This window comes from Macaca thibetana, chromosome 16, assembly GCF_024542745.1.
Source record: "Macaca thibetana thibetana isolate TM-01 chromosome 16, ASM2454274v1, whole genome shotgun sequence".
Taxonomy (NCBI): Eukaryota; Metazoa; Chordata; class Mammalia; order Primates; family Cercopithecidae; genus Macaca; species Macaca thibetana.
This window is the reverse complement of record NC_065593.1, coordinates 77,167,107-77,192,393: the sequence shown is the minus strand read 5'-3', so window position 1 is coordinate 77,192,393 and position 25,287 is coordinate 77,167,107. Positions and strand designations below refer to the sequence as shown.

Genomic DNA, 25,287 nt, shown 5'->3' with positions numbered 1-25,287 from the left:
TGATGCTGGCCTCATAAAATGAGTGAGGAAGGATTCCCTCTTTTTCTGTTGGTTGGAATAGTTTCAGAAGGAATGGTACCAGCTCCTCCTTGTACCTCTGGTAGAATTCGGCTGTGAATCTGTCTGGTCCTGGACTTTTTTGGTTGGTAGGCTCTTAATTATTGCCTCAATTTCAGAGTCTATTATTGGTCTATTCAGGGATTCAACTTCTTCCTGGTTTAGTCTTGGGAGGGTGTATGTGTCCAGGAATTTATCCATTTCTTCTAAATTTTCTAGTTTATTTGCATAGAGGTGTTTATAGTATTCTCTGATGGTAGTTTGTATCTCTGTGTCCACGCATACTTCTATAGTTCTTCCACTTGAGTTTCAGATCTCAGTGCATGGCTTTGCCATCTCAGTGTGTTTACCCAATTGTCAGAGCCAAAGGCGTGGCATAATCCTCAGTTGTCACTGCTCTCTCACTCCCTACATCCAATCAATCACTAAGCCCTGTCTATCTTACCTCCTCAACATGAAAGCCATGCACTTCTCTCTATCCCACAGAAACTACCCTAGCATAAGTAAGTCACTATCTTCTTGGATTTAACTGCAGTATCCTGCCTTGTCACTCTACTTCCATTTTTGCCATCTCCATCCACTTTCCACACTGAAGCCAGATCATAACTTAACCTATTAGAAAATATTTAAGTGGCCTACAATGCCAAGCACAAATCTAATCATATCATCACATCACTTACCTTCTAAAAAGCCTACAGTGAACTCTCATGTTTCCTATAAAAAAGTTCTGACTTAACGTGACATTTTAAAGGTCCTTTATAATATATCCTCTGCTTAACCTCCAGTCTCATATATCTGTCTCTGTCTCTCAACAGAGTCTTGCTCTTATCTCCCAGGAGTGCTGGAGTGTAGCGGTGCGATCAAGGCTCATTGCAGCCTCTACCTCCCAGACTCAAGCAATCCTCTCACTTCAGCTTCCCCAAGTAGCTGGGACTACAAGCGTGCATTACCATGCCTGGCTAATCTTTGTATTTTTTTTGTAAAGACAGGGTTTCACCACGTTGTTCAAGCTGGTCTTGAACTCCTGACTTCAAGTTATCTACCCCCATCAGCCTCCCAAAGTGCTGGGATTATAGGCGAGAGCAGATGTGCCCAGCCCTCGTCTCTTGTAACTTCCCCTCTCACACCCTAGATTACATTTAACTCGGATCCTAAAATACTGCATGCTCTCTCACCTCCTGGTATTTGCCTAAAATAGTTTTCCCCTTTGTGAGTCAGTTTCCTAGGGCTGTCATAAAAAATTACCATAGCCAGGAATGGTGGTGCAGGCCTGTAGTTTCAGCTACTTAGGAGGCTGAGGCAGGAGGATCCCTTCAGCCCCAAGGGCTCTGGGCAATAGTGCACTATGCCAATCAGGTTTCTACACTAAGTTCAGGATCAATACGGTGACCTCCGGGGAGCAGGGGACCACCAGAAGTGGTGAACCAGCCTAGGTCAGAAACAGAGCTGGTTAAAACTCCTGTGCTGTTCAGCAGCAGAACTATGCCTGTGAATAGCCACTGCACTCCAGCCTGGGCAACATAGCAAGACCGCTGTCTCTAAAACAAATTAATTAATAAAATTACCACAAACTCTGTGGCTTAAAACAATAAAAATTATTCTCTCCCAGTTCTGGAGGCCAGACAGTGTCAGTAAGGCCACACCCCTTCCTTCTGCAGGCGAGAATCCTTCCCTGGAAATTCCAGCCTCTAGTGATTCCTGGCATTCCTTGGCCTGTGGCAGCATAATTCCTATCTGTGCCTTTATTTTCACAATGCCTTCTTTGATCTGTGTCTCAAATCTCCCTCTCCTTTTTCTTATAAGGTCACCAGTCAGTAGATTTAGGACCCACCCTAAATCCAGGATGAGCTCATCTCAAGATCTTTAATTTAATTACATCTGCAAAGATACTTTCCAAAGAAGGTCCCATAGCAGGTACAGGCCTTGGACATCTTTTTGGGAAACACAATTCAACGCACTCTACCTATCTATGCTTAGCTGACTCCTGCTTATCCTTTCTGTCCCTGTGAGTAGTCACTCCCTCTGAAAGGCCTTCTCTGACCCCCAATTCTGGGTCAGGCTTGCTCCTACATGCTCTTCTCTCCCTATCATACAGCACATTGCACTGTTGAAGTTACAGGTTTAGCAGGCAGCTTTGTCCATTAGATTGTGAGCTCTGGAAGGGCAGGGACCATGTCAGGCTTATTCATTTTTTCCCGCACCTAACACACAGCACAGAACAAACTAGGTACTTAATACTTGTTGAATTTAATTGACTTTCCCAAGATTATACAGCTATTAAACATCTGATTTAGCAGTTCAGTAAGAGAATGTTGTGAGAAAAAGACTTAGAAAACAGTCTACATTTGTTTGGCTACAACATGATATTTGTGTAGGGAAACAGGAAGAGATAAGGTGGAAAATATGTACTGGATCCAGATTATAGAAAATCTCTTCTAAGGTTTCCTCCAAGCGTTGGAGAGCCATTAAAAGTGCTGGGAGAGGGGAGCAGTGAGGAAGAAGGATTTTGATAGAGGAGTGGCGGAGTTTGACCTGGAAATAGTATATAGAAAATCTGGTAGAAAGACAGACTGATGGCCAAGAGACAAATGAAGAGGTAAGAAAAATAGCTCTGGAAAGTAGAGGAAGCAAAGGGGGCTGGGCACAGTGGCTCACGCCTGTAATCCTAACACTGTGGGAGGCTGAGGGAGGCAGATTGCTCTGAGACCAGCCTAACCAACATGGTGAAACCCCATCTCTACTAAAAATACAAAAAGTAGCCAGGCATGGTGGCACGCACCTGTAATCCCAGCTACTTGGGAGGCTGAGGCACAAGAATTGCTTGAACTCAGGAGGTGGAGGTTGCAGTGAGCCGAGATCAGGCCACTGTACTCCAGCCTGGGGGACAGAGCAAGACTCTGTCTCAAAAAAGAAAGAAAAGAAAATGTACTTACTGAATGGCAAGACCTCCCACTAGCCCCCTTCTCCTTCCATGTTCCCAATGTGTTGGAAGCTAGACTTATACCACCCAAGTAAAATTGTAGAAGATTAGTCTTCAGGGAAATTGACTAGCCCATGAGAAAAAACCCACACTCCCAGTTAAAAAGTCCTTTGATGAAACAAGGCTCCAACCAATTACCTGACAGTAGAGCTCCCACCAATAAGATTTAACACACCAAAAAGCTTCCAATTGGACTTAACGAGTGCTTACTCTCATTCTAAAATATGAATAGACATCCAAGAAATCAAGGGACATTTAAGAGCTGGACATAGTAGCACATGCCTGTAGTCCTAGCTACTCGAAAGTATGAGGCAGAAGGACCACTTGAACCCTGGAGTTCAAGTCCAGCCTGGGCAACATAATGACACCCCTATCTCTTTTTAAAAAAAGATATTTAAGGAAGATTATTATTAGATTATTAATCTTAGATTAATAGTAAAGCAATATTAAAACAAGAAGGAAAGAACGAACAAAAAAAAGAAAGAACAAACTAAAGAAGTAGAGATAATGCATGATACATGATACAGAAGAATTATTGTAATATCCTCCAAGATATGAGGGTTAATTTGCATTCATGAAATTTGAATAGGAAACTATATAAAGAACATTCAAAAGAAAGGAAAAGGTTGAAGTTCTTGGAAATTAAAAATAGGATAGCAGAAGTGAAAAATTTCAATTAAGAAAATATCTCAGAACATTGGAAAAAGAGAAAACAGCATTAGAAAAAATGAGAAAATCAGTCCAGCATTCCAAATAGTAAGCATTCTAAAAGGTGAACAAGAAAACAAATGAAGGCAGGAAATTATCAAATAAATAGTCCTAGAAGATTTCCCAGAATTCACATACGTGAGTTTGTAGGTTTAAAGTATCCATTGAATGTCCAGCACAATGACTGATAAAAGACCCATACCCACACATGGCACATTACTATAACATTTCAGAACATCAGGGATAAGATGCTAAAAGTTTCCAATAAGGAAAAAAATTGACTTTTCTGCATGTAAAAAGGAAACATAAGACTTCTCAAGTACAGCACTGAAAGCCAGAAAATAATGTTAACAGTGCCTCAGAAAAAATGATTTCCAACCTACCCAGCCAAACTGCAAAGTATAAAAGAAAAGACACTTTCCAGTTACCAAGCCTCAAAAAATGTACTTATGCATTCTTCCTTAGGAAGCTATTGAAGGATATACCCCACCAAGATGAGGGAGTATACATAATAAGTAGGAAAACAGGCAGCTCACACCTATAATCCCAGGACTTTGGGAGACCAAGGCAGAAGGATCACTTGAGCCCAGGAGTTCAAGATCAGCCTGGGCAACATAGGGAGATCCTATCTCTACAAAAAAAAAATTTTTTTTTTAATTAGTCAGATGTGGCATGTGCCTGTAGTCCCAGCTACTCAGGAGGCTGAAGCAGGAGGATCGCTTGAGCCCAGAAGGTTGCTACACTCCAGCCTGGGTGACAGAGCAAGACCTTGTCTCAAAAAAAAAAAAAAGGAAAACATAAGATCCAGGAAACAGAATATCCAAAAAGGAGACAGACAAAGGGACTTCCTCCCTAGGATGGTGGTGAAAAATAACTCTGGGTCAATAACTATGCACTGAAACCATTCCAGGTGGATAGATCTCTTCAAGAAAACAAAAAGTGAAATATATAGAAGTCCTGTGTGTTTGATCATGGATCTTGCAAGGAACTAGAGAAATAACAACACTTTACATATGTTGAGTTGTTACTATGCTCCTGATACCACTCTAAAGTCTTTATGTGTATTATTTCATTTAACACTATGAAGTGGATACTATCATTACCCCCATTCCCAGATAAGGGAATTGAGGCATCTTAAAAATTGAATAATATGCCCAGGATTACACAGTTAGAATGGTGTCAGTGAATTCACTGGACTGTCAGGAAGGTGTGAAACCTCAGCAGAGGAAAAGCCTACTACAAGCCAGGACATCACTGGAGGTGGGTGAGGGAAATGAGTAAAGACTGGGCTTGCCCAGGACATCTGGGCCCCTACACAGACTGATCTTTTATTGTGAATATAGGTTTATAGAATATATATTTTCTTTTACTATACTTCTTTCCTTTTTTTTTTTTTTTTTTTAAGACAGAGTTTTGTTTTGCCCTCATCACCCAGGCTGGAGTGCAATGGCATGATCTCAGCTCACTGCAACCTCTGCCTCCAGTATGCAAGCAATTCTCTGGCCCCAGCCTCCCAAATACCTGGGATTACGGGCACGCACCAACACTACCACGCCTGGCTAATGTTTGTATTTTTAGTAAAAACAGGGTTTCGCCATATTGGCCAGGCTGGTCTTGAATTCCTGACCTCAAGTGATCCTCCCACCTTGGCCTCCCAAAGTGCTGGGATTACAAGCATGAGCCACCACGCCTGGCCCTATTTTCTTTTATTATACTTTGTAATATAGTATGGCAAAGAGTATCTTTCCTGTATTTTTAGATATGCCCAGGAATTCTGGGAAACAGAGATATGCAAATCTAGCAAAATTATATCATTATTAAAAGCAAATACAGGCTAGGCATGGTGGCTCACTCTTGTAATCCTAAAGCTTTGGGAGCCCACAGCAGGAAGATCACTTGAGCCCAGAAGTTCAAGACCAGCCTGGGCAATGTAGGGAAATTCTCTACAAAAAATTTAAAGATTAGCCAGGCAGGGTGGCTTGCACCTGTGGTCCCAGCTACTCAGGAGGCGGAGGCAGAAGGTGAGTAGTGAGTGCTGTAGTGAGCCTTGCACCCCTGTACTCCAGCCTGGGAGACCATGAGACCCTGTCTCTAAAATAATAATAATAATAAATAGCAGGCTGGGCACGGTGGCTCACGCCTGTAATCTCAGCACTTTGGGAGGCCGAGGTGGATGGATCACCTGAGGTTGGGAGTTCAAGACCAGCCTGACCAACATGGAGAAGCCCCGTCTCTACTAGAAATACAAAATTAGCCAGGCATGGTGGTGCATGCCTTTAATCCCAGCTATTCAGGAAGCTGAGGCAGGAGAATCGCTTGAACCCAGGAGGTGGAGGTTGCAGTGAGCCAAGATCGTGCCACTGCACTCCAGCGTAGGCAACAAGGGCAAAACTCTGTCTCAAATAATAATAATAATAATAACAGCAAATACAAACACAAGCCACTAGTTTTTGTATGTAATATACATGAAACAATTAGTTATAAAATATAATGTGACATAAATTGTTAAGCAAAGATTAGAATTTCAAGGAAGAAAGGAAACTATAGACTAGAGCAAAAGTTCTCAAACTTGCACTGTGTCAGAATCAGCTGGAGTGATTGTCAAAACACATTGCTAGGCTACAGGATTTCTAAGTTAATAGGTGTGTAGTCAGGGCCAAGAATTTGTATTTCCCACAATTTGTATTTTCCCAGTGGTGCTGAAGACCACACTCAGAGCCATAGAGTATATAGAGAATACTCTGAGGGAAAGAAAAACTGAGCCTTGAAGGACCGGGTGGGAATTAAGTTACATTAAGAAAAACTAGCCTTATGCTATTTTCAGAGGCAAGTGATGACATTGTGGATGGTTGAGTTCAAGGCTAGGGAAGAAAGTATCTGATCATAAGTCAGACTCTAATCAGAACACCATAGGCACATTTCCTACCAACCACTGCTTCAGCCCCAACATTTAGAATGAGTCCTTTCCCTCTTCCTGAGAGGAAAGGAAAGGTTGCCTGTCACCATCCCAGAGAGTAGTGAAGCCTCCCATTGCTGTAACAGGAAGAAATCTACCTACATATTTATGAGAAGCAAGGTCCTACACCTTTTCCTCTGAGACAGCATAAAGTGATGCTCTTCTACTCAGAACACTGAGATGTGAGAGGTTCCACTATCAAAGCAGTGAGAAGCAAGTCCTTCCACCTCAGCAGCAGTAAGCAGATCAGATCCCTGCCATAGCTGCAGAGAGAAGTTCACTGTTCTGGCAGCAAGGAGGAAGCTGATCACTTACCACCACAGTCACTGATATTTGAGGCATGCATGTTTGTAAGTCAGATGTTTATACCATGGATCAGAGTCCTTTATCATATACAGCCTGCCAGCTGTACTAATTCTCAAAGAATGTGTAACCTAAAATGCCCAGTAACACATCTAAGTCTGTTCTTACACATACACTCCAAAAAAAAAAGATAAGAAAGAAAAGCAATCAATAGTTATTTACTCCAGATCATAAGCTTACTGGTAGTATTTTCTTTTCTTTTTTATACTTTTCTATGTTTTCCAATTTTCTGCAATGAGAATTTCTTTTAACTTAAAACAAAATTTGCATTTTTAAACCTAACACAAAGTAATAATCATTAATGTTTGTATTCAAGTTGGTACTACTTAAGGGTTTGTCAAGGATCATAATTCATAAGTATTTTTCTAAACAAAACAGGGAGGTCAGAGCTGGACATGATAGCAGGTACCTATAGTCCAGCTACTCAGGAGGCTTAGGAGGGAGGAGAATTTGAGCCCAGGAGTTCCAGTTCAGCCTGGCAAAATAACAAGACCTCATCTCTCTCTGAAAAAAACAAAAACAAAAACTCTGGGAAGGCTTGGGTAAAAAAGGGAGACCAAAAGCCAAGGAATACAGATATAAATAGTCAAATGGCCTGTGGAAGGTATCAGTAGATATTCTATAAATATCACAGAAATAGACACTCAAATATTATTGAATGAATATGCAAATTAGATTTAAAGTAAGTTTCTTCAGCATATGTAACTAGCAACTTGACTTTTTAAAATGTTTATCCTATATCTCTTTGTATCCATTTCTGAATTACTTTTTTTTTTTAAGCTATTTCCAAAGAAAATTCCAGCATACTGGCCCAGGAATGTTGTGGAGTCCCTACACTATGGGCTATGGAAAAAGGACACTTAAGCCAGACATATGCACACCTCCAAGCTCAAGCATGGCTGCCTTTGCTAATGCTGCCCGGATTGCAATAATGAAAGAAAAGGATTTATTTAAATTTCTTGAAGAGCTCAAGAGTAAGAGCCATTTGTTCTCTCTCTACTGTTGTAAAGGATGTATTTTTATATGACTGGTCAGAAAGAAGTACTAGAGCCCAAATGCCTTAAGAACAGAACCACAGCCTATTCTGAGTGACCACTCTGTGTCACATAGATGTCATTTGAAAGCAAATGTAGATGTAACCTGAATCCTCAGATGCCTGATGAAGTCTAGAGTCTGTGAATGGGTTGGGAGTGGAAGCATGAGAGTGAAGAATGAGGGCCATGGCCACTGAGAAGAATAGACAAAGCAAAACAGGCACCACATGCTGGTCTTTCATGTGAATTTCTTACATTGTTTGTGATACCATTTTTGTTTTTATCTTTTTAGGATGCAATTCCCATTCAGATAGCCCATATTCAAAAATACCCATCTTTCCATTGTTCCCTAATGTGGATGGGGTGGTGATGGGAAAGCCATTCAAAGACATGCAGAAATTAGAGATGCTAAGAAGAAAGGAGCCTTTGAATTTCTTTGAGGATTATTTTTTCCATAAAAGAGACTGGAAAACACAGGTGAGATTTAGATTATGTCACATTAGTTAAATACTTGGATTTTTAAGCACTAACTTAAAAGAACTAATAACATGCTTTTTACAACAAATAGTTTTAGTCATTATTTTCAAACCAGATGCCATAGCCATGTGCCCAAATTTAAGACCAGGTGTTAACATTTCATTTAATTTCAACAAATAAACTTACTAAAAAATACAGGTTTGGGGTTGGGGATGGGGAATATAGGAATAATAACAATAAAAGTTTCTCCAATCCTATCTCTGAATGCTCCCCCAACCACTCAGGGGCCAGCACTGCACTCTGGACACCCTCCATCCACTCTAGATTGTGGTTGGGCAAACACCATGAGATGAGAAGACCAGGCCCACAACCCAAAAGAGCAGTGCTGTGACGGAGGGGCCATCCTGCCCTCAACTAGATCCCCATTTATGGTCCCAGCTGCACCTTCTGGCCTTGCTTCAAGTTCTGTTGACTCTAGTCTTTTTGCACCCCCTTTGTCATCATAAGTTTTAAGGTCTCTAGCAACTATGCCCAAGTTTCTGGATAATCCTCAGGAGACTCTGGCCTTACCCCAGATAAGGCCTCTAGGCCTGAGAAACAGAATGGAAATTTAACTGGAGGCCAGCCTACCCTGTGGAGCTCTGGGTTCCAGAGGCCCATGTGTTGTTCACATCACTATACAATTCCTAGAAGGCCCCTCCACACATAGAGTTTAAGAGGCCCAGCAGGGTATCACTGTCACAAATGACCTCAAGTTCAGACTTTGTCTTTCTCCAAATGAAGTAACACCCACAGGAAAATATCACTGAGAAGATGGAAATAAGAGGACATTTATCCTCCCTTAAACTTATGTCCCAACATTCAACTACTCCTCCACCCCACGTGCTTGTCTGTTTATTGTCAATCTCTCCAACTAGAATATAACATTCATGTACACAAGGGTTGTATTTCTTTCACTGAGGTATCCCTATCATCTAAAATAGAATTTGGCCCATAGGTAACTCAATATTTTTTAGAAGGAAGAATACTGTAATACAAATACTTTATTTCCTGAGAGCATACTATATGCTAGATTGTCTCTAACATAATCTCAGCAGAAATAATGTCAATAGCTTCCTAAATGGTCCCCTTGCTACTACTATTGTCCCCTTCAATCAATTGTCAACCCAGCAGCCAAAGTGGTTCTGTTAAAATCAGATTGAACCCTCCAATGGCTTTTCATATCACACAGAATGAAAACCAAAATTTTTATAACTTACAATGTCCCACACAATCAAAACCTGAGCCTTCCAATAATTGTAGCACTAGTAACTGTTTAAATTTCAATTAATTAAAATTAAATAAAATTACAAATTCAGTTCCTCAGTCACACCAGTCACATTGCAAATGCTCAATAGCCATATGTGGCTAATGGCTACTATACTGGATGACACAGAAATATAGAAAATTTCCATTATTGAGGAAAATGTTATTGGCCATCACTGATCTAGGCTCTCATTGCCTATCCAACAATCTCATCTTCCACTGCTCACCGTCCAGTGCATTCCACTCCATCCTCAAGGCCTCTTTACTCTTCCTCTTGCAGACCAGACATGCTCTCGCCTCATGGTCTATGGCTTTGCTATTTCTTCTGCTCTAATGTTGTTCCTCAGAGAGCTGCATCATAGCTCTCCCATCACCTCTTTCAGGTATTGTCTCAAATATCACTTCAGGAGGCCTAACAACCCCATTAAAATCACAATCCCCACATTGTCATTGTACTAAATGCCACTGAATTGTTCACTTCACTTGGTTCATTTTATGTTACATGAATTTTCACTTAAAAAAATTTTTTTTTGAATCAGAGTCTTGCTCTGTTGCCCAGGCTGGAATACAGTGGCGTGATCTTGGCTCACTACAACCTCTGCCTCCCAGGTTCAAGCAATTCTTCTGCCTCAGCCTCCAGAATTGCTGGGACCACAAGCATGCACCACCACACCCGGCTAATTTTTGTATTCTTAGTAGAGACAGGGTATCACCATGTTGGTCAGGCTGGTCTCCAACTCCTGACCTTAGGTGATCAGGCTCCCAAAGTGCTGGAATTACAGACATCAGCCACCATGCCTGACCAATAAATTATTTTTTTTAAATAAGTATTTAAATAGCTGGGTGCAATGGTACATACGTCTAATCCCAGCTGATCAGAAGACTGAGGCAGGAGGATCACTTGAGCCCAGGAGTTCAAGACTGTAATGTGCGATGATCACGCCTGTGAATGCACTGTACTCTAGCCTGGGCAACATAGTGAAGCTCCATCTCTAAAAATAAATTTTTTTATTAAAAATAAATTTAAAATAAAAATGTTTGAACAATAAATATATATGTATTCAAATAAAATCACAACCCCCAATACCTTATCCCCTTTCCTGATTTTTTTCATAACACTTGTTACCATCTAATGTATTACATATTTACTAGTATATTATATCTAATACACTACATGTTTATATTTATTTTACTACATGCATACATATGTATATTTACATCTCTACTGTATATGTACTATATTTACAACTATATTACATTTAATGCTATTTCTATTAAACTATATGTTTATAATTATATACATATATAGTATATCTAATATACTATGTAGAATATTACATCTAATCTAATATAATTATGTATTTATAAATGTTCATTAGAGGCTGGGCGCAGTGGCTCACGCCTGTAATCCCAGCACTTTGGGAGGCTGAAGCGGGTGGATCACCTGAGGTCGAGAGTTCAAGACCAGCCTGACCAACATGGAGAAACTCCACCTCTACTAAAAATACAAAATTAGCCAGGTGTGGTGGCACATGCCTGTAAGCCCAGCTACTCAGGAGGCTGAAGCAGGAGAATCACTTGAACCCGGGAGGCGGAGCTTGTGGTGAGCCAAGATTGCACCATTGCACTCCAGCCTGGGCAATAAGAGCAAAACTCCATCTCAAAATAAAATAAAATAAATGTTCATTAGAACCAAGAAATAGGCTAGGCACAGGTTCCTCATGCCTGTAATCCCAGCACTTTGGGAGGCTGAGGCGGCTGGATTACTTGAGCTGAGGAGTTTGAGACCAACCTGAGCAACATGGTGAAACCCCGTCTCTACAAAAAAGAAAAGAAAGAAAGAAGTGGTACTTTCAAGTTTCTGAAAGTAACTGAGTTCCATGAACACTACCTGACCCCACACACAGACTCCCTATGACCACATTAAAATATTGGATAGGGCTGGGTATGGTAGCTCATGCCTGTAATCCCAACACTTTAGGAGGCCAAGGAAGGTGGATTGCTTAAGCCGAGGAGTTCGAGACCAGCCTGGGCAACATGGTAAAATTCTGTTTCTACAAAATATAAAAAAAAAAAAAAAATATATATATATATATATATATATATATATATATATATATATATATGAATACTGGATGAAATAAAATGATAAACACTGAAAAATGTATTCAAAAGAAAGGAAAACCCATGTTTCAGAAAGCGAGAGAGAGAGTGCCTAAAGCCAGAATAACAAGTTCATAAAATGAACTTGGCGGAGGGGTGGTAGGTAGATCCTATACATCTAGGCCCTGATGGGTTGGGATTGGGGTTTCAATGCCCATTCAGGGTCAGGAGATGTGGATCCCTGGAAGTAAGCAACTGGAATTGAAACCAGAATCTGGAAGGATTGCCCTCTCAGTAAAAGAAGGGGTAAGAAACTCAGTCCATAGTGAAGCTTGGCCTGCTCAAAGCTCTGAATAGAGAAGAAAGTATTCTGTGAAGAATTTAAAACAAGATTGTAGGATGCATGGATTCAGAATCTGAATTTATAGTTTCCACATTGGATGAAATCGCCAAACAGTAAAATTACCCTTAAAACTGGTTTTAGATTGGTATTACCTTGGGAGGTCTGCCAGACACAAACATAAACACATCCATATCCTAGGTTTGCACAGCTTATATAAAAAATATTTTCAAATCTATTTTAAAGAGGTTCACAAAAATTACAAGCCATCAAGGAAATAATCTACTCTCAAAAAAAGTCAGTAGGTAAACAAGAGGAGTATCATAATAATTTGATATAGCACAATGATCTTTAAAAGACTGTAAAAAATGTTTTAAACTATTAAAGAGAAATGTTTAGTAATGACTGAGTATTTTTAGGAATGACTGAGAATTTTTCTAAGTTGATAAAAGATATGAATTCTTAAATTGAAGAAAACATCCTGGAGCAACATATATAAAAGAAAATCCAACTTGAAACATTGCAGTTGAAAATGAAGACAAAGAAAACACTTCAAAAGCAACCAGAGGCCAGGCACAGTGGCTCACGTCTATAATCCCAGCACTTTGGGAGGCCAAGGCAGGTGGATTGCTTGAGGTCAGGAGTTCAAGACCAGCCTGGCCAACATGATGAAACCTGTCTGTACTAAATACAAAAATTAGTTGGGTGTGATGGCACATGCCTGTAATCCCAGCTACTTGGGAGGCTGAGGCAAGATAATCTCTTGAACCCAGAAGGCAGAGGTTGCAGTGAGCCGAGATTGCACCACTGCACTCCAGCCTGGGCCACCAAGCAAGATTCTGTCTTGAAAGAAAGAAGAAAGAAAGAAAAAGAGAGAGAGAGAAAGGATGGAAGGGGAGGGGAGGGGAGGGGAGGGAACCAGAGAGAAAAAAGAAATAACTTACAAAGGAACAAAAACTAGACTAACAGGAGACTTCATGCATGCAAAAATACAGGCCAGAAGACAATCAAATAATATCCATAGATTGAGGACAGCAAATTATTTCCAGCTAAACTATCATTCAAGAGAGAGAGTAAATAAAAATACTTTCAAGGCCAGGCATGGTGGCTCACACCTTTAATCCCAGCACTTTGGGAGGCCAAGGCAGGCGGATCACCTGAGTTCAGGAGTTCAAGACCAGCCTGGCCAACATGGTGAAACCCTGTCTCTACTAAAAATACAAAATGTAGCCAGGCATGGTGGTGTGAGTCTGTAATCCCAGCTACTAGGGAGGCTGAGGCAGGAGAATTGCTTGAACCCGGGAGGCTAAGGTTGCAGTGAGCCGAGATCCCACCACTGCACTCCAGCAAAACTCTGTCTCAAAAAAAAAAAAAAAAAAAAAAAGTTTGACATTATAAGGGTGGTGGTCTTTCTTGCTTGTCTATAACTTTAATGTGGTTTTTCAAATTTTCCCCAAGGGTTTTTTTTTTGTTGTTGTTGTTGTTGTTGTTGTTGTTGTTGTTGTTGTTGTTGAGACAGGGTCTCAACTTTGTCACCCAGGCTGGAGTGCAGTGATGTGATCTCAGCTCACTGCAGCCTCTGTCTCCCAGGCTTAAGCAATCCTCCCACTTCAGCCTCTCTAGTAGCTGGGACTACAGACACATGCCACCACGCCCATCTAGTTTTTGTATTTTTAGTAGAGATGGGGTTTTGCCATGTTGGCTGGTCTTGAACTCCTGGGCTCAAGCAATCCACCCACCTCGGCCTCCCAAAGTGCTGGAATCACAGGCATGAGCCACTTTCATGACTCTGTCTCAAAAAAAAAAAAAAAAAAAAAAAAAGTCTCAATCATTAAAACAGTGTGATATTGATGGGCAGGGCCCGGTGGCTCATACCAGTAATCCCAGCACTTTGGGAGGCCATGGCGGGTGGATCACGAGGTCAAGAGATCGAGACCATCCTGATCAACATGGTGGAACCCCATCTCTACTAAAAATACAAAAAATTAGCCGGGTGTGGTGGCGGGCACCTGTAGTCCCAGGTACTCGGGAGGCTGAGGCAGGAGAATCACTTGAACCCGGGAGGCGGAGGTTGCAATGAGCTGAGATTGCACCACTGCACTCCAGCCTGGGGGACAGAGTGAGACTCCGTCTCCAAAAAAAAAAAAAAAAAAAGTGTGCTATTAAGAAATTAACAGAGACGGGCGGATCACGAGGTCAGGAGATCGAGACCATCCTGGCTAACATGGTGAAACGCCGTCTCTACTAAAACATACAAAAAACTAGCCGGGCGAGGTGGCAGGCGCCTGTAGTCCCAGCTACGCGGGAGGCTGAGCCAGGAGAATGGCATGAACCTGGGAGGTGGAGCTTGCAGTGAGCTGAGATCCGGCCACTGCACTCTAGCCTAGGTGACAAAGCAAGACTCCGTCTCAAAAAAAAAAATAAAAAAGAAATTAACAGACAGACCCAAGGAAGAAAATAGAAAGTCCAAAAATAAATAGAGCTATGTGGAGAATTTTAACTTAAGGAAAACATGACATTTCAACACAACAGGAAAATGATAGATTATTCAACAAATAGTGCACTGAGTAGGCATCTGAGGAAAAAAATGAGATTTACACTTTATGTACAAATTGCAAATGGATGAAATGTAAAAGAAATAAATGGAGGGTCAGAGAGAAAGAAAAAGAAAAGAAACCTTAAACATACTGAAATAAACTCTGGGAAGGCATCCCTAACTGTGATACAAAAGCCAAATGCATTTTTTAATAAAAAGATATTATTAATTCCACTGCTTCAAGATCAAAAATCTCCATATGGCCAAAAAAAATCACAGTTGCCACTCATAACACAAAAAGCTAACTTGAAAGAACTTCAAATTCATTAGAAAAAAACTAACCTATATAAAAATGGGCAAAGGGTATGAACAGACAGTTCTGAGAAACATGAAAAAATATTCAACTTCATTCCTCATAAAAGATCCAAGTTGAAATTCTCCTCAGGTATTTATCTTTTCATATTAGATTGACCAAGATGAAAAAACATGGTATACTCATAAGTTACAGGTAGGTTTGTAAATTGGTTCACCCTGTACAGAGGAAATTTGGCAATAATTACCAAAAGGACAGACCTCACACCTTTTGACCTAACATTTCCAGTCCTAGGGCACCATCTAGGATATACAGATATTTTTGCACATATGGCAAATGCCACTCGTGAGGAACCCAGAAAAAGTCTAAACAAACAAACAAATGGTTTGGCAATAATCTTATAAATTATATACAAATCCTTCCATAATAAAATATACTTATTTATTATGTCTTTTTGTTGTATAATTCAAACTAAAATGTATTACTAACCTTCTTTTTTAAATATGCATAAAGGCAGCAAATATAAAGTCTATGGACCCTGCCTCAGGTTATTCAAATAACATCACCATTGATCAAATACTCAAGAAAAAGCAGACTTGTACAGTGGCTGATGAAACTGCTATTAAACAACACGTGAGTATTCCCTGTGGAGTGCCTTCCCAGAAATCACTGACAAAAATATTGTCCACTTCAATACTACACCATAAAACCAAGGTAATTTTTATCTGCTCTATGTCTTTAAAATGAGACAAGATTGTTTCTCATGTTTACCCATTGTGATAACACCATTTCTTTCTCTGTAATCAAATAGATTCAAATGTTAAGTGTTATTATTCATCCTGCTATTCACCTATGCAGCTATACTCACTATTATTTCTGGGACATTCATTTATGTTATTCCAGAAATATCAAACTAATTAAGGTAGTTGACCAACAGTCACAGTGAGTAGTGTACTCAGAGATTCATAGTGAAAGAATCTTACATCCTGAGGCCTCTAGCCCTGGGGTACCAGCTGCACCCGGGCTAAGAAGCTTGAGAAGATCAATAGTTTGGTATCAATACACTGGAAATCTTGGCATTAGGTAAAGAACAGCTAGGGCAAGCATTCTTTGGGCTATCTCAATCTATCCTCCTTGGTTCAGCTGCCACCTATGTACTGATTGCTATTAAAGTTGTCACTAACCTAACTTCATTCCTCTATTTCTGTCTTATCTCACTGACCACTTGATGAATATTTCTACCTCTACCTAGGGTCTCATAACAAACTCAACATGTCCAAAACAAAACTCATCATCTTCTGCATCCAACTGGCTCTCCCCTGGGAATTCTGTATCGCAGGTGTTTTGTGTGTGTGTGTGTGTGTGTGCGTGTGTGTGTGTGTGTGTGTTTTCAAATAAGGTCAACTTTTATTTTAGATCCATGGGGTACATGTGCAGGTTTGTTGCAAGAGTATATTGCATATGTCTCAGTTGATAGCAACTACTCAGTCACTGAAGCTAGAAGGCCGGGAGCTATCCTTAACTTGGGTTTTTTCCTCATTCTTCACATCTGCTAATCCCCAAGTCTGGCCTATTGTCATTCTCTTAAAGATTTTTCAGGGCCAGGCATGGTGGCTCACACCTGTAATCCCAGCACTTTGGGAGGCCAAGACAGGCGAATCACCTGAGGTCAGGAGTTTGAGACCAGCCTGGCCAACATGGTGAAACCCTATCTCTACTAAAAATACAAAAATTAACCAGGCGTGGTGGTGGGGTGCCTGTAATCCCAGCTACTTGGGAGGCTGAGGCAGGAGAATCCCTTGAACCCAGGAGGCAGAGGTTGTGATGAGCCAAGATCGCACTACTACACTCCAGCTTAGGCGACAGGGCAAGACTCCGTCTCAAAAAAAAAAAAAAAAAAACATTTTTCAAATCTGTCCCCTTCACTCCATCCCCATTACCACTGCCTTAGATGAGGCAGTCGCCAACCTGGTATCCTCCAACCATTCTCTACACAGCTGCTAATAATCCAACATGAAGAGCCAACCATGGCACTGTCTTGCTTAAAAGTAAACACATCCCTCTCAATTATGGCAATTTCAACTCTATTTTCTGATTAAGGGATTTGTTTCACTTTCATTAGAAACAGTGGCTCACTACAGCAAGATTTTCACTGAGGAACAGTGTCTTGCTAGCCTCACAGAGATTACTGACTTACAAGATTAAGTGTAAGGGCCTGCCTGTCCTTTATCATTATTTATTCCTCTGACTTTAAACTTGACACTCCAGCAATACCAAGTGCCTGAACCCTCCTACCACACCTCCAGGATATTTACTGCCTTGGGGGTCTCTGTTTATGCTGTCCCTTCTCCCTGGAACACCTTCCCCTCACCACTCACTCCCTCAATTTGATCACATCCTTGAGGACCTACTCAGCTCAGCATCATCTCCCAGTCAGTTCTCCCTATCCTAGGCTGAATTGAGTGACTGAATTGGCACTCCTGTTATATCCATAGCCCATCTCCATCCCATACTTCAGCCTATTTTAGTCCACTGTATTTTTCATATCCTTATAAAATTTCTTATTACCTCATTATTCCCAAGCAGTACATTTTGATTTTCCATCAACTCCTAGCTCACATTTCCTCACGAGGCACCACCCAATGTATAGACTCTGACTTTCAAGTAGCCTAGGAACATAACTCTTGGGGTATCTATCATTGTGGTCCACAAATCAAAGCTACTTTAAGGTAACTACAATAAACTTCTGGTCTCTCACTACAGGTGAAGAGAGCTACTGATACCTATAATTTTGGAATTGCCCTTGAACACCGGAAAGAAATGCTAAACCTCTGGCAGAAGATCCGAGGGGATTTGATTGGGATAGACTCTAGAAATGAGTCCTTTTATGACACCTTTTCTACTTATACATGGTCCTGGAATGTTTGCCAAGAACTACTTTCTCCTAAGGACTTAAGGTTATATGATGCCTATGTGAATAGAAATTCCTCCCATAACTCCAGATCCTTTTCCTCATCAGATACCAGTGAATGTGACACAGACTCAGGAAGAAAAAGAAAACGGAAAGGTTTAAAGGGATTTCAGTAATGAAATTTCTACATTTTCTAAACAGCTCATCACAAACTACTTTTTCATAGTTATCAAAATTATGGTTTCTTGCTTTTGTCTAAGTACATTCTTAGAAGCTGGAAATTTTGACATCTTTTGGATTCTGACCAGTAAAAACGTTTAAGTCATAAAATGGTTTCCCTTTCATTAAATTTTTTGTTTGTTTGTTTATGTTTTGAGATGGAGTCTTCCTCTGTCACCAGGCTGGAATGCAGTGGCATGATCTTGGCTCACTGTAACCTCCGCCTCCTGGGTTCAAGCCATTCTCTTGGATCAGCCTCCCGAGTAGCTGGGATTACAGGTGCCCACCACCACACCCAGCTAATTTTTGTATTTTTAGTAGAGACGGGGTTTCACCATGTTGGTCAGGATGGTCTGGATCTCCTGACCTCGTGATCGCCCACCTCGGACTCCCAAAGTGCTGGGATTATAGGTGTGAGCCACCACGCCCGGCCCCCTTTCCTAAATCTTTACCAGTAAATAGATGCTGGGCTCTTCGTTCCCTAGCAATCAGCTATGCTCTGCTGCCCCTACCTGGCTTAAGACTGCCTAAGCCTCAGCAGGAAGGAGAAAAGTTGACCTGAGCTAAGGGCTCTCCACGCAATAAACCTGAGTTTATGGTGAGTGTAAACTGGATTAGGTTTTCAATTGTTTGTGAAAGACACTAGAGACAGCAGAAGAGGATGACCTTTCAGTTTCAGGGAATAAGATCAGCAAGCCCTAAAGAACCTTGATTAAATTTGGGTATTCCTAAGGCTCCTTAGCTACAACCTGCATACCTGGATTGCTCTTACAAATAGCTGAACATGGCCAGGTGCGATGATTTATGCCTGTAATCCCAACACTTCAGGAGGCTGAGGCAGGCGGATCACCTGAGGTCAGGAGTTCGAGACCAGCCTGGCCAACATGATGAAACCCTGTCTCTACCAAAAATACAAAAATTAGCCGGGCGTGATGGCACACGCCCATAATCCCAGCTACTCTGGAGGCTGAAGTGGGAGAATCACTGGAACCTGGGAGGAGGAGCTTGCAGTGAGCTGAGATTATGCCACTGCACTCCAGCCTGGGTGACAGAGCAAGACTCTGTCTCAAAACAAAACAAACAAAAAACGAATAGCTGATCACATCAATTGTATTTATTGTTGCTGTTCTTTAATGCATTTACTAAAGCAGCACATATATAACTATATTACAAGTTTGGGGATTATAATTGTTTATTATGGTAAAATATACATTCCATAAAATTTGCCCTTTCAATCATGTTTAAGTATGTATCATCCATTACTGGTTTTTTGTTTTGTTTTTGTTTTTGTTTTGGTGTGTGTGTTTGTTTACAGACAGGGTCTCACTCTGTCACCCAGGCTGGTGTGCAGTGACACAATCATGGCTTGCTGCAGCCTCAACCTCCTGGGCTCAAGGAATCCTCCCACCTCAGCTTCTCACGTAGTTGGAACTACAGGCATGCCCCACCATGCCTGGCTAATTTTTTTATTTTTGTGCAGACATGGATTCCCTATGTTGCTCAGGCTGGTGTCAAACTCCTGGGCTGAAGTGATCCTCCCACCTCAGCCTCCCAAAGTGGTGTTATTACAAGTATGAGCTACTGTGCCCAGTCCCACTGGGGTATTTTTCTGTGGTTCTCAAGGGTTGCCCACAGAAAGACAGACCACTTTGGACTCAGGAAATCTGGATGTACCAAGACTAAATCTATATTAACCTTCTGATCTACTGTCAGGATGGCAAAGTGTTTTATTTCTTGTGCCAATTCTGATCTAAAAATGTAAGGGATAAAAAAATATATATAAGGGATGAGATCAACTATTTGTAAATGTTGTCCAAGAAGCTGGTTTGCAGGTGTGTGGGTGCAAACCAGTCCATCACACTCAACATATAGAACAAATGCTTTTTAAATCACTATTCTAGAAAAATTTTGACCCAGAAAAAGGAAAAGATATGTCCAATATTGATGGGGACAATGCCTCATAATGTTAAAAAAAAAAAAATTGAGACAGAGTCTTACTCTGTTGCCCAGGCTCAGTGCAGCAACGTGATTTCAGCTCACTGCAACCTCCACCTCCCCAGGTTCAAGCGTTTCACCTGCTTCAGCCTCCCAAGTAGCTGGGATTACAGCTACGTGCCACCACACTCAGCTAATTTCTTATTTTTAGTAGAGATGGGGTTTCGCCATGTTGCCCAGGCTAGTCTCAAACTCCTAACCTCAGGTGATCCTGCCAACATCAGCCTCCCAAAGTGCTTGGATTACAAGCGTGAGCCACCGCGCCCCGCTGTAAAATTATAAAATACCAGGAAAAAGCAATGAAGGCAATGCCCCCAAAACTGCTTATTGAAATGGCCTTGAGGTAATTTTGCGAGTGTTACCATGAATAGTCAAAAGAGTCTAAATATACTTGCTATTATTCATAAAGATACAATGTTGGAGAGAAGAACTAACCTTATAGATAAGTAGCCATATTTTCTAGATAAAAAGATTTATGACTTGACAAGAGACTTTTCATATGGCTGTAGGTATAACAGGGAATCTAGGAGATATAATTTGGATGCCAAAATGTTACAGTTCCTGGAATCTTTCCTTGCATCAGTGAGATAACAGGACAGAATATTTTTTAGTAGGATCTGTCCTGGAAAATCTAAAATGTACAGCAATAGATTATTTCTATTAAATTGTCACACACTGTCAATGACAGTATAAATTGGCATCTCTCTGCCGAAATATAGTATAGCAAGAGGGTACTCATCCATCCATTCATTCACCAATTATCAAATGAGTTGCATACTGTGTGCCAGACCTAGTTCTAGGACCTGAACATATAACAGTTAACAAACAAGTAAAATGACTTAACCTCACAGAGCTTAGTGATAGAGCTAATTATAACCATTGACTCAGCAATTCCTATTCTAGAAAGTAATCATAGGCCGGGCGCGGTGGCTCAAGCCTGTAATCCCAGCACTTTGGGAGGCCGAGACAGGCGGATCACGAGGTCAGGAGATCGAGACCATCCTGGCTAACACGGTGAAACCCCGTCTCTCCTAAAAAAAATACAAAAAACTAGCCGGGTGAGGTGGCGGGCGCCTGTAGTCCCAGCTACTTGGGAGGCTGAGGCAGGAGAATGGCGTGAACCTGGGAGGAGGAGCTTGCAGTGAGCTGAGATCCGGCCACTGCACTCCACCCTGGGTGACAGAGCGAGACTCCGTCTCAAAAAAAAAAAAAAAAAAAAAAGAAAGTAATCATAAAGAAATAATCATGAATGTACAAAATTATTTCATTACAAAGATGTACACCATGTTTAATTTTTTTCTTTTTCTTTTTTTATTTTTGAGACAGCGTCTCACTCTGTTGCCCAGGTTGGAGTGCAGTGGCGTGATCTCAGCTCACTACAACCTCTACCTCCAGGGTTCAAGCGATTCTTCTGCCTCAGCCTCCCAAGTAGCTGGGACTACAGGTGCATACCACCATACCTGGCTAATTTTTGTATTTTTAGTAGAGACAGGGTTTCATCATGCTGGCCAGGATGGTCTTGAACTCCTGACCTCGTGATCCACCTGCTTCAGCCTCCCAAAGTGCTGGGATTACAGGTGTGAGCCACTGCGCCCAGCCATTAAACGTTTAATAGTATGAAACTTAAAGTAGCCTAAATGTCCAGTAAAGCACGATACAGCTATATGAAACAATACCAGAAGGACATTAAGTGATGTTGTAAAAGAATATTTTGAACAAAAGAATAATGTCCCCAAGTTTTATTAAGTTCAAAAGCAGACTACAACTGCTAAGTGGCATGGGAGAACTTCAAGGCATTGTTCTAAAACTAGATTGTGACACTGATTACACAAATATAGATTTTTATGAAAATGTATTGAACTGTACACTTAAAATAAATGAATGTAATTAGGTTCTCTTGTTGTTGTTGTTGTTATTTGAGACAGAGTCTTGCTCTGTTGCCCAGGCTAGAGTGCAGTGATATGTTCTCAGCTCACTGCAACCTCCGCCTCCTGGGTTCAAGCGATTCTCCTGCCTCAGCCTCCTGAGTAGCTGGGATTACAGGCACCCACCACCACGCCCGAGTTTTGTTTGTTTGTTTGTTTGTTTTGTGAGAAGGAGTCTCACCCTGTTGCCCAAGCTGGAGTGCAGTGGCACAATCTTGGCTCACTGCAAGCTCCACCTCCGGGGCTCAAGCGATTCTCCTGCCTCAGCCTCCCAAGTAGCTGGGACTACAGGCACACGCCACCACACCCGGCTAATTTTTTGTATTTTAGTAGAGATGGGGTTTCACCATGTTGGCCAGGATGGTCTCGATCTCCTGACCTTGTGATCCACTCACCTCGGCCTCTGAAAGTGCTGGGATTACAGGCGTGAGCCACCACACCTGGCCTAATTTTTGTACTTTTAATAGAGATAGGGTTTCACCATCTTGGTCTGGCTGATCTCGAATTCCTGACTTCGTGATCCACCCGCCTCAGTCTCCCAAAGTGCTGGGATTACAGGAGTGAGCCACCGGGCCGGCCGGATAAATGTAATTGTTTAAAAAAAAAAAAGGCACAAAGCATTTTGTTGTGAAACTATTTTAATGTAAAGTCACTTGTATAACTAAATTAGAAAGAAAAGACAGAGATGATATAAGCCAAAGCGTTAATGAGTCAAATTAATGGTGGGAAGAAGTATTTTCTTTTTTCTTATCAATATCTTCTAATGTTCTATAATAAAAAATTTATTTTGCAATAAGAAAACATAGGCCAGGTGCAGTGGCTCACATCTGTAATCCCAGCACTTGGGGAGGCTGAGGCAGACGGATTGCTTAAGACCAGGAGTTCGAGGCCAGCCTGGGCAACATGGCGAAACACTGTCTCCACAAAAAATGCAAAAATTATCCGGGTATGGGGACACAAACCTCTAGTTCCAGCTTCTCCGTTGGCTGATGTGGGAGAATCACTTCAGCCTGGGAGGCAGAGGTTGCAGTGAGCTGTGATGATGCCACTGTACTCCAGCCTGCATGACAGAGCGATGCCCTATCTCAAAGGAAAAAAAGGAGAAGAAGAAAAGAAGATAAATAAATAAATAAATAAATAAATAATGTTTTAAAATCAAAGTTGTTGGCCAGGCCCAGTGGCTCACGCCTATAATCCCAGCACTTTTGGAGGCCAAGGCAGGCAGATCACTTGAGGTGAGGAGTTCCAGACCAGCCTAAGCAACGTAGTGAAACCCCATCCCTAAGGAAAATACAAAAAAAATACAAAAATTAGCCGGGAGTGGTGGCAGGTGTCTATAATCCCAACTACCCCAGAGGCTAATGCACAAGAATCACTTGAACCAGGGAGGCAGAGTTTGCAGTGAGCCCAGATCGCACCATTGAACTCCAGTCTGGGTGACAGAGCAAGACTCCATCTCAAAAAAAAAAAAAAAAAAAAAAAGCCAGGTGTGGTGACTCATGCCTGTAATCCCAGCATTTTGGGAGGCCAAGGCAGGCGGATCATTTGAGGTCAGGAGTTCAAGACCAGCCTGGCCAACATGGTGAAACCTGTCTCTACTAAAATACAAAAATTAGCCGGGTGTAGTGGCGGTGGCCTATAATCTCAGCTACTCAGGAGGCTGAAGCAGGAGACTCGCTTGAGCCCAGGAGGTGGAGCTTGCAGTGAACCAAGATCATGCCACTGCACTCCAATCTGGGCAACAGAGCGAGACTTCGTCTCAAAGGGAAAAAAAAAGCAGAACAATTAACTACCCTTGTCCTTGGCTGACAACCTAAGGCAAGAATCCAGAATGAGAGTGTTTAACCTTTACAAGCGTTTAACCCATGCCACCCACTGAGCTAGAAGAGTTCTCCCTACTCACCACCAGAGGGACCCTTAGCTCGTCTGAAACGTGGTGTTTCTGAAGCTACAATCCAGTATAAAGTCTGATACCAGAGAACTCACAGCCATGTCAAACTTCCGAAAAATTATTTGAGGTGCTTCGAAAAATAGGTTGCACAGGCCAATCAAATATAATTGTATAAAATTAAGTTTAGGCTGGGCGTGGTGGCTCACACCTGTAATCCTAGCACTTTGGGAGGCTGAGTCGGGCGGATCACGAGGTCAGGAGATTAAGACCATCCTGGCTAACACGGTGAAACCCCGTCTCTACTAAAAATACAAAAAAGTAGCTGGGCATGGTGGCGGGCGCCTGTAGTCCCAGCTATTCGGGAGGCTGAGGCAGGAGAATGGCATGAACCCGGGAAGTGGAGCTTGCAGTGAGCCGAGATCGCGTCATTACACTCCAGCCTGGGCAACAGAGCAAGACTCCGTCTCAAAAAAATAAATAAATAAAAATAAAAAATAAAATTAAGTTTAGGATACTTTAGCACATTTCACAGAAAAAAAGGCCAAAGCTGTTTGACATTTAAAATGTCTCCTTTGAAACTAATATAGTAAATTCAAGTGAAGACAATGAGCTGTCTGCAAGAAAACGTGCAGTGGGACTGTTGATTGGGAACACTAGCAGCTTTTAGTGAGGGGAGAATAAAAGCCCATAGATGAGAAAACAAGATGCCAGAAATAAATGTAAATCAACCACCATATCTGCAAACAGCCGGCCTTGAGAAAAGATAAAAATTCCTTGTACTTGTTTCTGGGTATGGAGCTTGTGTTCAAAATGTTTCCAAAGACCACAAGAATGGCAAAAGCATATTGTCTTCAAATGAAGTACAACTTCTTTACTATCTTTTTTATTAACTTGCATATTTTTCTTCCTAGAGAGGGCTTAGAGCTTGTTCCCATTTCTTTGGAGGAAGAAGTGTAGAATCATTCGTTGCTCCCCATAGTTTTACCTACAGAAAGAATTTACAATGGAATCAACAATTACTGGCTGGGCGCAGTGGCTCACGCCTGTAATCCCAACACTTTGGGAGACCAAGGCGGGCAGATCATTTGAGGTCAGGAGTTCGGGACCAGCCCAGGCAAAATGGTGAAACCCCATCTCTACTAAAAATACAAAAATTATCTGAGTGTGGTGGCAC

At 41.5% G+C, this 25,287-nt stretch overlaps 1 protein-coding gene across 50 annotated transcripts in view; it reads left to right on the top strand.

Annotated features, from left to right (window-relative positions):
• LOC126939504 (uncharacterized) overlaps positions 1-18,291 on the top strand; it is a 557,395-nt gene extending 539,104 nt beyond the window's left edge. For all 50 annotated transcript variants that reach the window (XM_050764859.1, XM_050764858.1, XM_050764860.1 and 47 more), the window contains 4 exons: positions 7,845-8,038; positions 8,391-8,575; positions 15,686-15,805; positions 17,936-18,291. In XM_050764859.1, coding sequence (XP_050620816.1) covers positions 7,845-8,038; positions 8,391-8,575; positions 15,686-15,805; positions 17,936-18,259 — 823 coding nt within the window. In that variant the 3' untranslated portion in view covers positions 18,260-18,291. The remainder of the gene's footprint in view (positions 1-7,844; positions 8,039-8,390; positions 8,576-15,685; positions 15,806-17,935) is intronic.
• The last annotated feature ends 6,996 nt before the right edge of the window (positions 18,292-25,287 follow it).